General features: G+C 48.0%; 1 protein-coding gene across 1 annotated transcript in view; it reads left to right on the top strand.

The window, feature by feature from the left end:
* ltv1 (LTV1 ribosome biogenesis factor) overlaps positions 1-12,539 on the top strand; it is a 33,853-nt gene extending 21,314 nt beyond the window's left edge. The window contains exon 11 of the mRNA XM_063198331.1: positions 11,561-12,539. Coding sequence (XP_063054401.1) covers positions 11,561-11,674 — 114 coding nt within the window. The 3' untranslated portion in view covers positions 11,675-12,539. The remainder of the gene's footprint in view (positions 1-11,560) is intronic.
* Positions 12,540-15,481: the final 2,942 nt, after the last annotated feature.

The raw sequence follows: 15,481 nt of genomic DNA, 5'->3' as shown, positions 1-15,481 counted from the left end.
GTTATGGTGCAGATGCTCGAAAACAATAGCTGTTATTGTTACTATTATTCACATTAACTGCATCTCATCATTCTCTCTGGAGCTGGTGAGGCCGTGCCTCCCCTGCCGTATTGGAGTGTGTGTGTGTGTGTGTGTGTGTGTGTGTGTGTGTGTGTGTGTGTGTGTGTGTGTCTGTGTGTGTGTGTGTGTGTGTGTGTGTGTGTGTGTGTGTGTGTGTGTGTGTGTGTGTGTGTGTGTGTGTGTGTGTGTGTGTGTGTGTGTGTGTGTGTGTGTGCGCGTGCATGTGCGCGCGTGTGTGGCGGGAGTACATTACATTGGTAATGGTCATCGTTCCTCGGTTTGAAAGGTTCCCCCTGTTGCCACACACACAGTTGACAGTTGGTGTGACTTCCATAATGTTGTGTAACTTAGATATTTCCAGGATTTCAAACCATGGCATACCATTTCTGACGAAGAGGGGGGCAGAGGGCTGTCAAGAGAGAGAAAGAGGAAGAGTGTGAGAGAGGTAGAGAAAGATGACAAAATCAGAAGTGAAGGATGAAGAGAGGGATGTAAAATGTGTCTGCTTGAAACAAAAGATGAGGAGAGGAGTAGAGAGTGTAGTGTAGATAAATGAGTAACTTAAAGGGACACTGTGCAGGAAGTGGTCAAAAAAGGTACTGCAACTATGCTGCTTATTGAAACTGGGCTGCCTATTGCCAAATTTGATCTTTACATGAACGTTTACTAAGTAATAAACAAATATTTTCTAGTATGGTCCAAGTACGGCCATTTTTGCAGCTAAAAATGGCTGTTTTTGGAAATTTAAAATGGCGGACCATGGAGAAGATCCCCCTTTTCATGTATGAAAAGTGCAATTTTTCCAGTCATAATGAATACTTGCTGAATACTTGATGCTGGTGGCAAGTATTCATGAAAAATGTAACATTAGTGAATGGGCAGCATGAATTCTGGAAATAAACAACAAAAAATCTCACACAGTGTCCCTTTAATTAAACCCGGGGGGAAATTAAGGTTAACGGCAACTTCCCAGGGAAGCGCCCCAACATTACTAGTACACTTTACATCAGGTAAGGATGAGGAGAAAAAAATCCCACGGCTCCATATTATAACAAGTACAACATCAAGACATAGGTCAAAAAACCTCAAATGGTGTGAATAGATGCTGTGAAAGTGAGTGGGTTCTGTCTAGATCTGACCAGACGTCAGAATATGTTATATCAAAGGTCGTATCCGAATGTGTAATAAGAAACAACACAGTTTGCAAAGAGCAAGGATCTGTTGTAGACAGCTTGCTAATGATAAAAAGCTAGGTATACAACTTCTCATGCAAACTTAAGATGTACAAAAATGTTTTTTTTAAATTTTGCAAAGAGCAGGGACCTCATGTAGAAAGCTTGGATTAAAAAAAAACTAGGTGTACAACTTCTCACGCAAACCTCAGATGTACAAAAATGTTACAATTTTTTTTTTTTTTAAAGTCTATGTACACTGATTTTGAAATGGGACATAGCATGAAAATATTTGTGAAAACCTGTCTATGCATAGATTAATGCATCTGAGGTTTTTTTTGTGCATTTGTATCTTGTTCAGATTTTCACATTCACAATGATTAAGTAGGAAATGCATGCCTTACTACGTGAGGTCCCAGGAGTATAATATTTGTACAACAATGTGGAAAGTACTTGCGTATGGAGGGAGGAAGGAAGGTAGAGAGAGAGAGAGAGAGAGAGAGAGAATTTGGAGAAGTCATGTCATCACAGAGGTCATATCCGATTGGTTAATGGGATAACAACCCAGTTTTCCCAGAACTGAGTCTTATTTTATATTAATCTAAGAGGAAGGAAGTACAATATAGTCGCTGACCGTACCTAGAAATGTAATCTCAGGAAATTGTATCTGATTTGACAGGAAGCTGACTCTCTCTCCCTTCCTTCCATGCGCTATTTGCCATAAAAACTTCTCAGGCCACACCCTCCTAGTGACGCAACACCTTCTGTGTTACTTCTAGTCAGGCCAAGAACAATGTAAATATCGTTTCTGATCAACCGAAAAATCGGGAACTCCACCCACTTAAGTGTGTGTGTGTGTGTGTGTGTGCGTGTGTGTGTGTGTGTGTGTGCGTGTGCGTGTGCGTGTGCGTGTGCGTGTGCGTGTGTGTGTGTGTGTGTGTGTGTGTGTGTGTGTGTGTGTTGCATCATGTCCCGTCATGGGTTCCTAAAAACTAGGCGGATGTCACTTAAACAGCAGTGCGTAGTTAATTTATGGCTTTGCCACTGCTGAAAGACAGTCTGCCCAGACACTACTTGGCTGAGACCCTGAAAAGAGTCATCATACACCTAATAATGATTTAACGACTACAGGTATTACCAAGGCCACACACACACTCACACTCACACACTCAAACACAGATACACACACACACATCACACACACACACACACACACACACACACACACACACACACACACACACACACACACACACAGAGTCACACACACTCAAACACAGATACACACACACACTGACACACCCACAGGCAACTGAGCCCTGTAAAACTGCGGTGTTTATCAATACTTAGGTTGATGATTGCACTGATGGTTTGGTGGTAGGGTTCTCTCTCTCTTTTCTTTTTCTTTTTGCCGTTTTTCTGTTTAGTTTGGTCAGCACTCTAAAACATTATTTGTTTGAGTGAATGCTCCTCCTGTCCTATTCTTTTGGGCATTAAAGGCAGGCTTAATAGCAGAGATCCCCAGAAGAACCCTGATGCCCTGAGTACCTCTTTACCAGTCATTATTGTGCCCTCCTACACTCACACACACACACACACACACACACACACACACACACACACACACACACACACACACACACACACAAAGGCAACTGGGCCGTGGAAAGCTGGCAGGTTTGCCAGTCCTTTGAACTTGCCTTGTCTCTCCCTGCCTAAATGATAACTGAACACTAGCTACTGAGCCTCCTTAGACACAAACACACACACACACACGCACACACACACACACACACACACACACACACACACACACACACACACACACACACTCACTCACCCAACCTCACACACACCCTCACACACACACACACCCATAAAGGCACCCCCCCCCTTCACACACACACACACACACACACACACCCTTCTCACACACACACACACACACACACACACACACACACACACACACACACACACACTCACTCACCCAACCTCACACACACCCTCACACACGCACACACCCATACAGGCACCCCCCCCCCCCCCTTCACACACACACACACACACACACACACACACCCTTCTCACACACACACACACACACACACACACACACACACACACACCCTTCTCACACACACACACACACACACACACACTCTCTCACTCACCCTCACACACGCACACACACACACACACACACACACACACAGGCATCTTCCGTAGTCATTTGCCCTTTTGTGTGTGTCGTACACACGTCGCTGCAGGTGTTTTGAGGGGGCGGCGTTCTGGGAAGTAGTAGTCAAGCCAGGCCTCAAGCCAAGAGTTGGCACATCACTCTCACTAAAGAGTGTGTGTGCGTGTGTGCGTGCGTGTGTGCGTGTGTGTGTGACAACCCAGCAGGTGTTTTGAGGGGCGCCGTTCTGGGAAGTAGTAGTCGAGCCAGGCCTCAAGCCAAGAGTTCACTAAAGAGTGAGTGAGTGTGTGTGCGCGTGTGTTTGTGTGTGTTTGTATGTGTGTTTGTTTGTTTTAGTTAACATCAGGGCACGTTAGGGCATTGGGGTAAAAAAAAAGCAAACCTCCCAATAGCTTTCCGTTGTAGGAGAAATGAAACGAAGGTTATGTATATAACCACGGTTCTATGAGTTCCGGATGACCGCCAGAGGCGGTGCTTTCAGCACTGAATATTCATCTCACGGATCAGCAGGTCGAGAATTAATATCAACAAAGTAACACGTGACCTGGGTGACGTCCCCCGGTGACCCCCGTGTCAGGGGTTAAGACACCGGTGAACCCAGGAAGTGACGTCTTGGCAAATCTTCTCGAACACACTCCGAGTGACTGCCAAGCTCTGGCGGTCATCCGGAACTCATAGAACCGTGGTTATATACATAACCTTCGTTCTATTTCGTTATTTCTGACCGCCAGAGGCGGTGCTTTCAGCACTGGATGACCAATACCAACAAAGTCATGAGGAGTGCCTACCCGTCGTCAGTACTACTGAGACGGCCTGAAGCCACCGCCAGCACCACAGTAACATGTGGGGCAACATTAAGAAAACCAGGCAATGGTGCAGCCTGATGCCGAGGAGGCCGTGCCGTACACGTCCTTGCACGTACCAACGGCCACATGGAAGCCAGTGTAACCTGGCCCAAAGGATCCACGAGCTCCCTGAGTGAGAACCACAGGGGCAGCAAGTAAGTAGTTAGCATAGCAGTTGACGGGGACACCTGTGCCACCCCGTAGCGGTACCATACCACCCGGTGCCACAAACGGGAGGAGCCACAATGGAAGAGGCGAACCACGGAAAAGGTCAACAACAGGGCACTGGACGCCCATAAGGAAGTTGCTCCCATGCCCATCAGACAAGTGTCGGCCTCTGAAAGCAGCCGCTGTAACAGGCCCAGAGAGGGCAAGGACTCAAGGCGGCGCACATGATAGATGAGCCGCCCGCTCCACACAAGACCGCAAGACAGGCCAGAGAGCGTCTGAGGGCAATCAGGATGGCCAGTCCCTACATTCATCCAAGGCACGGCCATCATCAGGGGGCCCACAGGTCGCAGGCAGTGTTGGACTGCCACCGCAGACCAACCGTCCAGGGCAGCAGCAGTGGGCACGACCGCACCGTGCAAGGGCAGCAGCAGTGGGCACGACCGCACCGCGCAAGGGCAGCAGCAGTGGGCATGACTCCACGGCGCAAGGGCAGAGCGGAACAGACGCGAGTTCCACCTCCAGGGTCGAAGGCGGACATGGTAGCCAGACGCAATGTAGAGCAGTCAGCGACAGTAGGACCTGGCAGGGGCCATAACGGCATATCCAACCCAAAGAGGCCTCAGCAAGCGGAGGCCAAGAGGGACAACGTGGGATGCCGAGGTCGGCATGCCCAACACCTGGAAGGGGCGGAGAGCAAGGAAGGAGAGCCTCCACTTCCAATGCCCGCAAGTACGCTGGTCATAAGCAGAAATCGACGCCTAGAGACACCAGGCCGGGGGTCTGCATGTCGAGAACAGGACAAAGCGCACCAGGTCGAGAACAACAGCGTGAGCGAAACAAAACCACATGCAGCATCGGCTGCACGGCCGGTGCGACACAAAAGCCGCGTCGTGGCTTGCCCAAAGCGGACGGACCAAAAGGGACATATAGGGGCCGCCGGAAGAGAGCAGACTGCTTCCAGCAAGGCCCCGACAAGGGTGTCGCGCAAGCCAAACCAATCACCGTACCACGGCCAAGGTTTGTGTGACTCTGCCCCGGCACTCAGGCCAGACAGGCGAATGCCAGTAACCAGGAGTCAGAGAGAACTCACAGGGGGCGTCCCAAAACGGTCCATGGGGGCCGAGAGAAGGCCAACAAGACATGGGACATCAAGAACCCAATGCACGTCGTACGCAGCGCTGCATCATAGACCTCGCAGACGAGCTCATCTGCGACGTGTCTAAGTGGCCAGGGCAGTGCACCCCGCCAGATCAACGCCCTGACCGGCAAGGCAAGGAGGGCGGTCAGAAGTGGTTCAATACCCGGCAGGGCCATAGATGGAGGCCTCCCGCAGCCCGGCCAATGCCTGATCGTCGACCCATCGCGCACAGCGTCGCGGTCAGCCAAACACCAGTAAAGGCCACATAGGGGCCATGGGTATAGACAGGCGGGACAGGCAGGGTAACCAGTAGTAGGTACAGCCACTGCAGCAGAGACGCGTAAACAGTCCAAGCGTCAACAAGCTGGGCCCAGCGGGAAAGGTGCGCGACACAGGGCGCAGATGCCCATGACAAGCCAACTGCGATGCTCCTGCAGCAGACAGCAGAGCATGAAGCTGAACCAGCCAGATGCAGAATCCACAGTCGTAGGGGCGTGTACGCCCACCGGTGCCCAGAGCACTCATGTGAGACCATCCATAGCGAGGCCAACAGAGCGAACAGTCGTAAGCCACCGAAAACTCGAAGGGAGAGCCCGGAGTGGGGTCACTCCCGTACAGTAGTAGCAGTCAGAGTGGCATCCTGACCCCCGGATATACCACACATGAAGTGGGGAAACATGAAGAACAATGGGAGAAGGAGCGGTAACGCTCCAACATACCAGTAGCAGCCGCAGCTGCAGTGGTGCCGGCACCAATGGCACTCTTAAGTAGCCCATGGCAAGTCCACGCATAGCCCAAGAGCTCGGGGGGACGACGTGCAGCAGTCGACCTACGCGCCACAGTCGAGGACAATGAAGGAAGCACCTGGGTCCTGTACCCAGGGCAGCAATGCCGACATACACAGGCTTAAGCCCAACGGCACACTCCGCGAGCCAAGGGGCAAAAGAGTCCCAGGCTCAACCAGGTCAGGAGGACGACGACATGCCAGACGTACGACAGTGGGCAAAAGCGGACAACAGGACGCAGAGCATATCTTGCATACCGAAGCCACAGCAGAAGAGGCGAAGGCACCAACTGTAATCACAACGTTCCACGGTGAAGTCGGCCAAGGCCAACAGAGTCCCGCAGGAGTGCCAAAGAGCATAAAACAGGGTATGGTGTGAAACCACTCACCCAGAGCAGCAGCAGTCGTACAGGCGGAAACGCCAACGGTGCATGCAAGGAGCTGACTGGTGGAGACACCCACGGTCAGCCAAACCCAGGAGAACGACTAGAACCAGTCGTGAGGTAGGGAAAAGCAAGCTACACAGAGGGGCATGAAGCGGAGCAACACGCGCAACTGTAGTAGTCATGGCGGTTGAGGTGCTCCGGGCGTCCACAAGAAGCCAATGGATGAAACAGCCGACAGCAGGCGGTATCCAGGAGAGCGACAGACAGTCGCAGGACGCTGAATGGTAGAGACCAGCAGAGGAGCGGGGAGCACACATGCGGTCTCATGCAAGTCATGCAGCCATGCAAGAGAGCAAGTATGCAAGCATGCGAAGCAACCGAGCAAGCCATGTAAACCGGAATGGCAGGGTGCGTATGGCCCAGCGGCACGCCGTGGTAGCTGTAGTAGCCATGGCACCAACAAGCATGCCACAGGGTGGAGGCCACCTGTGGACAGAAACCCACTCTGTAGCAGTAGCAGGTACGGCACTCACATGTAGCCATCGGGCGAAAAACACCCATGGCCAACCCACCCAGAAAGGGCCCAGTGCCAATGCAATGCAACAAGCAATGCAACTGGGCTGTGACGGTGTCACCTGAACAGAGGGCATGGTGCGGGCATCGGCGGCAGGCGACAGCTGTGGTGGCGGTGGCCGACAGTCGTGACGGCGGTGGGCGACAGCTGTGGCGGCGGAGGGCGACAGCCGTGGTGGCGGAGGGTGACAGCCTTGGCGGCGGCGTGCGACCGTCCAGGTCGCTGGCAGGCAGGGCACATTTGAAAACACGGTCACCGTGTGTCAGAGGCTGCAGGCCGGCAAAACAGGGCCGACAACTCTATCAGTGGCCAGCGGAACTGTAGGCCGAGGGCCAAATCGCGTCAGCCCGGCCGTAAGTGCTCTCGCACGCAGACCTGAGCAAGCAGCACAGGCCACATCTGTCAACCTCAGCCGCAGGCATCTCAGCTCCAGGCAGGAGAGGCCTAGACGACAATGCATCAGTCAGGCAGGCAGGCACACAGGGCGAGGACACCCCAGTGGTAGCCGAGAGGGAAGCCAGCAGTCGGACAGTCAGGGCCGACAGGTAAACAAGGCAATACACACAGCAGGGCGAAGACACCCCAGTGGTAGCCGATGCAAGAGCTCCAGGCCAACTGGTGAATACCACACAGAAGGGGCTGGGACATCCAATGGCAGCCAAGAAGAAACCCAGTAATCAGGCAAGACGAGGGTCCCGTGTCGGGAAGCGAACACTGCAACACACAGAAGGGAACAACAAACAACACATACCCACAGGGCGAGGGCATCCAATAGTAGGTAAAAAGTTGGCAGCAGGTAGGAGATGACACTACAATGTCCAGCAAATACTGCGAATATAAAACACAAGGGGCGAGGACGCCCCAAGTGTAGCCAACAGGAGCCAGCAGCCAGGCGGCAACACCAAGCTGACAAGCAAATAACAATGGACATTAACATTTTGGATTCGGCCTATTTTGGACACCAGATGGAAATTAGCCCTCGGGCTACAATCTGCCATATTTACATATATGTACATGTATGTATACGTTCATTCATGTGCAATGTCCTGAAGAAATAAAGTAAAGTAAAGTACATTACATTGCAATGTAGTCGGTAGGCGCTGTACACCCAGTGACTCACAATAGAGGACATACCATAAGCACAGCCAATATCATGGGCAGACAGGAGTAGCACAGTGATAGAAATGCAAGGCAAATATACACTTCTGGGGCGAAGACACCCCAGGTGAAAACAGACAATAATAAACCAGTGAAGAACACAACCCGGCAGGAATAACAACCGGGGTGAGCAGAGTGCAGCCAGAGAGAGAGAGAGATTGTATTGTAGATTGAATCTCTGGAGCAGCGTGACGCCAACGGTGCAAGGGCACAGCGAAACACACTGGCCCGTGGAGCAACCGTACAGACAGGCTACACTGTACAAACAATGAAGCCGTAACGTAAATACTCGCGTCGAGTGTTACAACAATCGCCCAGTAATAGTAACATTCCGCGGCGAGAAACACCGCGAAAATAAATCGAAACAGTAAATGACAGTCCACTTACCCAAACGATGGCCAACATAGGCAGGCAGGCGTTAATACCTAATCCCAACTCGAAAGCGTATCACGCCACGAGACCGCTCGTCAAATCCAGTTGCGGGAAACACTACTGAAGATAACGCGGTAGGTAGCAGTTAATACATGATCAGAAAACGGCCTACCTTCCACGGGAAAGGACAAGTTATTAGCCTCCAGTCGGCGAGAACAGTGCCTCGAGCCAGGGGCTAGGCAGGCTAGGTAGCCTAGCCAGCCCTCCTCCACCGAGCGGATAACACTCAGTCGGAGTCGGACACATCGTAAATGTGAAAGAGATACTCAAAGGAAAAAGCGACCAACGCCGTTTCATGGGGGGTGGAAAACCCACAGCCCCAACCCTATGGGTGCGAAACGAACAAAGCGTCAGGTCAATCCCAAAATCTCAAACGATTAACTCGAAACCTGCAATCGAGAAGATGAAAGACGTCACTTCCTGGGTTCACCGGTGTCTTAACCCCTGACACGGGGGTCACCGGGTGACGTCACCCAGGTCACGTGTTACTTTGTTGATATTAATTCTCGACCTGCTGATCCGTGAGATGAATATTCAGTGCTGAAAGCACCGCCTCTGGCGGTCAGAAGGAACGAAATAGAACCCAACATTTCACCTTCAGGGTATTTACAGTTTTTTTTCTGCCATTAGGTTTCAACTGTAACATTGGCATAGTACATGGCTTACTATGTTAGACACTGAGGTTGGATCTCAAATGTTGCACTTCAGTGTTCCATGTTTCAGTGCGTATGGCAGGGCTATTCAATTGGAGGCCCGAGGGCCACATGCGGCCCAGATGCAGTTCACATGCGGCCCAGGCATGGCCCCCAAATGAAGCAGTATACATTTCAGTTTTGATACTGCAATACAACACATTATTTGCTTGTGAATCTTCTGCTTGTCTTATACATTCACATTCAATGTGGTTAAGTTTTAGGTTAGAGGAACATGTTTAAAATTTGTTTGTGGACTACTGATTTTAAGTGTCATTTCAGTGGTCGTGATGTCTGAAAATGTGCGGCCCGACTGCAGTTCTTGGTTTCGAAATGTGGCCCAGATTAAATTCTAATTGAATAGCCCTGGCGTATGGCTTATTAGTTACGCACTGAAACATAGTGATGGAAGTCCTCAAGTGTGCTATTTGAGATCCAGCATTACTCTCTGTGTGCTAACTGATATGAGACAAAAAAAAAACATGTACTGTTAACTTAATAGCAAACAGCATTGACCTTTTTTCAGGTGTGGGCTCTTCCGTTAATTTTAATGACATGGGTTGTAAAATATGACCTCAAAGCCAAACACATGTGCCTCAATGGGTTCTGCAGTGTTTACATAGGTGTACAATCTGACAAACAAAGAGCGTTAATCTTCCATTGAGATGCCCAAAAGACATTTTGCTTGGGGCTCCAACAGTCAGTCTCTCACTCACTCACTCACTCACTCACTCACTCACTCACTCACTCACTCACTCACTCACTCACTCACTCACTCACTCACTCACTCACTCACTCACTCACACCACACACCACACACACTCGCTCTCGCGCTCTCTCGCTCTCTCGCTCTCCTCTCGCGCTCTCTCGCTCTCTCTCTCTCAGAATGTCATGAAACTGTCTGTTCACTCATGTCGGAATCTCATTTTGGCCTTCAAACCATCACCATTACATTATACCAGTAAATGGTCTTTGTGTGAGAGAAGTTCTCAAGTTCTGAATAAGCAGTTGGCAAAAAACCCTGAACAGTGTCTTTGATGAGTCAAGAACAGTGTCAGAGTCAGCAATTCTTTGGAATATTGGAACAGAAAAACTGGTCTGTCTGTCTGTGTCTGTGTCTGTCTGTCTGGCAGGCAGGCAGGCAGGCAGGCAGGCATATGTCTTCAGTATTGGGAGAGGGGGCACACAGTGGACAACTTGCGGATTCCCGGCTCTTAAATTGATACTTGACACTGGATCTCTTCCTTAGACTTTGCACAGTGATTTTGGCACCTTGACACTTTGGACACTTCCAGTTTTTTAAAGTGTGTGTGTGTGCGCGTGTGCGTGCGCGTGCGCGCGCGATTATATGTGCAATGTTGTGTGTAATGTCCTCGTGTCTTCTTCTGTTTTTATGTATGTATATATATGCTACTTGACACCTTCATTTCCCTCGGGATCAATAAATGATACCCTACTGTACCTTGAGCTCTGTCCAAATAGTGTGTAGAGAACGGCCCAGTCAGATGAAACAAACCTCGGCAATCAAAACCTTTTGACATGTTGACCCCATGCATGCAGAACCTCGTTTGGAATAATACATCTATAGGTTTTATATAGTGCTTTTCATGACACTCAAAAACGCTTAGACAGTACAAACACGCATAATAAGGAAAGACTCAACATGGGTAGGGAGAAACCACGGTAAAAAATAAAACCTGTGTGTATATTTAAAGTTTATAGAGTATGGCGTGCTCTTACCCAGATCGTTTGTTGGTTTCTTGGGTTTGAGTGCTTTCTAGTCCAAGGTATTGTGCATCCACTAAGGCATTCCGATTTAAAATTGGAGTCTCTTAGTCAGAGAATTTATTGTCATTCTTGAACCATGTGTGTGTGTGTATATTTCGTAGTCTGTCTGTGAACAAAACTGACCCTTCTCTATCTTTCTATCTGTCTGTGTGTCTTGCAGGAGCGTCGTACGGAGAAGAAGGCCAACAAGGTGGCCTTCAAGCAGGAGAAGGCCCTTCAGGAGAAGCAGATGCTGGGCATCAGGGCCAACGTGCAGGGACTCAAACTCTCATAAGGACATGGACAACAAGAACGACAGACAACAAGGACAACAACAAACAAACAAACAAATAACCAACTGAAACACAAACTGCAGTGACCGAAGCAGCAAACAAGAGACTATGATAACCATCAGCAACAAAAATGACGACAAAAAAAACCTGAATCCTGAACGTCATCTTATCAACGTCAATGGTGATGAGAACAACATAAATCAATAATAGACACATGCTGGCCTTGAAGCAGTAAGGGTCAACCTGCCCTGGGGTATGCTAAGAAGCCGGTTTAGTAGTAAACCAGGTTATGATAACCTTGTGGTAGAGGTAAATCATCTAATAGAAGAGCCTGGAGTCCTCATTTTCTTAACTAAATTATGCTTACAGGTATATCTATTAGCAGGCGTGCCACTTCCTGTAGAACCTACAGTGTAGGTTAACTAAGGCTGGATCTCAAATGGCACACTTGTGCACCTCGGGCACTGTGTTTCAGTGCGTAACTAATACGGCATACGCACTGAAACATGAACACTAAAGTGCACAAGTGCACCATTTCAGATTCAGCCCAAGTCTAGTTTATCACTTAACCACGTTCTTAGTAAAACCCCCCTTGTGTCGGAAGTGCCTCATACCCACTGGACTCAGGACGAGATTCACAAAAAAAATATGGAATCACTGATACTTCCTGACTGGATTCGAGGAAACAAGAGACATCGAATAACTGTGGGACTGTGGATGAGTAAGAATGCCCTAGCAACATAGGCGGACTCCCACATGTGTGTGTGTGCGTGTGTGTGTGTGCGTGTGTTCTTTTTTCTGGGACCTGTAGGAGACAGCCGGTCCTCTCTGTATTTAATTTGTATTAAACATCTTATATCAAAACCATTCGGCCTACTACTCTGTGCATGATTGTTCATGAGTATATGAAGTATGTAGTGTGAGCCACTGATTTGTTCCCGTGCCCTGTGTATACCAGGTGACTATGATATATATGTGTATAACGTTCATTATGTCTCACTGTTTAAATCGCTCTTAAGATTTTCTTTTACACAAGACATGTAAACGTTTTATCTTTTACCTGACGTGTCGACGGTATTACTTCCGTCTTCATCAGAGGGTCACTGGGCACTTGTCAGGTAAAAGATAAAACGTTAACATGTCTTAAGTATAAGCTCATATTACACCTCTCCTTGAGTTAAATGATTGAGTTTTACCTTTCTCCTGTACTTTCAATCGTTGTCCGAGTATGGCAGGACTCAATGTTAACTTCTAGCTTAAAGGCAACATTTGCACTATCAGACCAGTTAGCCGCTAGCTGGTCTCATAGGACTCAATGTTCATTGCTAGCTTGGAGGTAAAATTTGCACTGCCGTACTCAGAGAACGATTGAAAGTACAGGTGAAGGGTAAAAGTCAGTTATTTATCACAAGAGGATGTGTAATATGAGCTTATTTCCAAAAATGGGACAGCATCACTTTAAGTATAAGAAAATCTTAAGTATGAGACTATGATGATGCACAGGGCAAGTTTTTGTTGTCATATGCATGTCATTACAGTGTCATAATAATGTCATGGCACAGTTATGCACCGAATGCCAAGAGTCATAAATGTTTATGACCTGGACAAAATGTCATTATGACTCATCTATGACTGCCATGACACTATTAGGAGACTGTAAAGACATGCATATGACACAGGTGACACCCTTTCTTCTACGATGACTGATAGAAAAGTCACCGTTTGTCATGGTTGTGGTATTATGACCATTTTGTATCGGTCACTGCAGGTACCATACACGAATACACTACACAACAGTACTCATGTTGAAGACATTTTTTTTTGTTCATGCATGCATGCATGATTTACACTTTAATATACAAACAGTATATGGTACATATATATCAGGGCTTTTTCTAGGAATTTTTGGCATGAGGGAGCATCATGGCAGGTTGCGGGGGGTGAAGGGGGGAATTTACCAGGGGCGCTCAAAAAAGTAATTTATATATATAAAAAAAAAAGAAGTATGAGGGTGCACCCGCGGAGGTATGAGGGTGGAGCGCCCCTATTTCCCCGTTCAGAAAAAGCCTGTACATTCATCAACATGGATTATCATACATACATAGTCACAACATTTTTTAATCCACTTACACTGGCCCTATATCAAATGCCCATATTTATACATCTGGGATAGGTCTATGGTAACATGCATTAGAGTGTGCTCTGTGCATACATCCCCAAACACTTATAAATGGTGAGCTCATACTGAATTAGTAAATGAGGACGTGTGTGCATATCTGACCAATAGCATATCTGACTACATATTACCAGGTATAAACATGACTCTACGATCTCTTTCTATCTCTTCTTCCTCTGCCTTCCTGCTATCTCTGTCTCTCCTCTCTGCCTCTCCTCTATTCCTCTCCTTTTAAATCCACCTCTAATAATTATGTTCTTTTTTCTCATTTGTTAAGCACTTCGAGTTGCATCCCTGGTATGATACAGTGCTATACAAATACAATTTTTATTATTATTATTAAAGAAGAATATTCACCGGGTAATGAAGACAGAAGTATCCTGAGCATAACCAAGAAGACCACAGTGGAAGCCCTAGTTATAATTGTTTGGTCATGTGTACACAGAGATGGCAAGGTTCATTACATTACACTTACTTAGCTGCCGTTTTTTATCCAAAGCAGCTAACAGTCATTTTAAGTACAGGGTATTGGTTACAGTCCCTGGCAGTGTGGGGTTAGGTGCCTGGCTCAAAGGGCACTTCAGCCCTGAAGTCAGGTAGGGGGTGGATATGTGGGATCCGAACTCCCAACCCTCTGGTCTATAACCATTTGACCACAAGAGCACACGATCCATGGAACAATCCACCCCTGTACGTGCGTCAGGGAGTACTCCGGGGGGGAAATTCTGTTGGCCTTCATGGACAGTCCCCTTGAATGTATAAGGCACAGTGCTCCTTGAGGGGCTAATAGTCTTTAGTGTCCTTGCAGGGGTTAAGGAATGTCAATTTATTAATCACCACACATTATGCACAGCCGTTTTTTTATGGATACACCTGACATTTTTTCTGCTGTCATAACATGCTGTCCTCCTGTTGCATTGTTGCATTGTTACATGAAGTCTAGGAGTTACGGAAGCTGCACTTCAGATGGACCGTTCCAGGATACAATTCACCATACAATTGAAAAGTACTTAATGCTCCTTAATGCTGGATAAAAACACATATCCACCATTGCTCAATTCAGCTCCCGCATCCCCTTATGGCAGGCTGCGCACCCTCAGGGGTGCACGGACCACAGTTTGGGAAACCCTGTATTAATCCATCAATAGTCCCTTACATATCTTTGGAAGTAGCATTTTTTGATGATTCCCTGATACGTTTAAATAGTTGAAAAGGCGTTGTCGGGTTTGCCACCTCATTTAGCTGAAATACACAGAAACATTTTGCATGATTTACTTTCGCTATTATCGTCATGAAATTCGATATCTGTAGGCCTAATGGTAAGTGTCTAGATGTAGAAACCCAGGCTTCTGCTTCAGCCTCAAAATTGGGGATATAGAATTAGCAGGGCTGTAACGATACACTCAACTCACGATTCGGTTCATATCACGATTTTTTTATCCACGGTTCGATAAACCCCACAGTTTCTGAAATGTACATCATTTGCAGCTTGGAAGCATTATCACATTGAAGCATATGGTTGTTTTCTGGACTGAAGAATAACAGAACTTTGAAAGGGAGTATCACGATACTGCCTTCCAGCGTCACGATACAGTATTGTGACTCTGAGTATCACGATTTCTCGGTTAGATCC

This window comes from Engraulis encrasicolus, chromosome 1 (assembly GCF_034702125.1).
Source record: "Engraulis encrasicolus isolate BLACKSEA-1 chromosome 1, IST_EnEncr_1.0, whole genome shotgun sequence".
NCBI lineage: Eukaryota > Metazoa > Chordata > Actinopteri > Clupeiformes > Engraulidae > Engraulis > Engraulis encrasicolus.
Note: the sequence above shows the minus strand (reverse complement) of the source record. Positions and strands in the feature narration are given on the sequence as shown.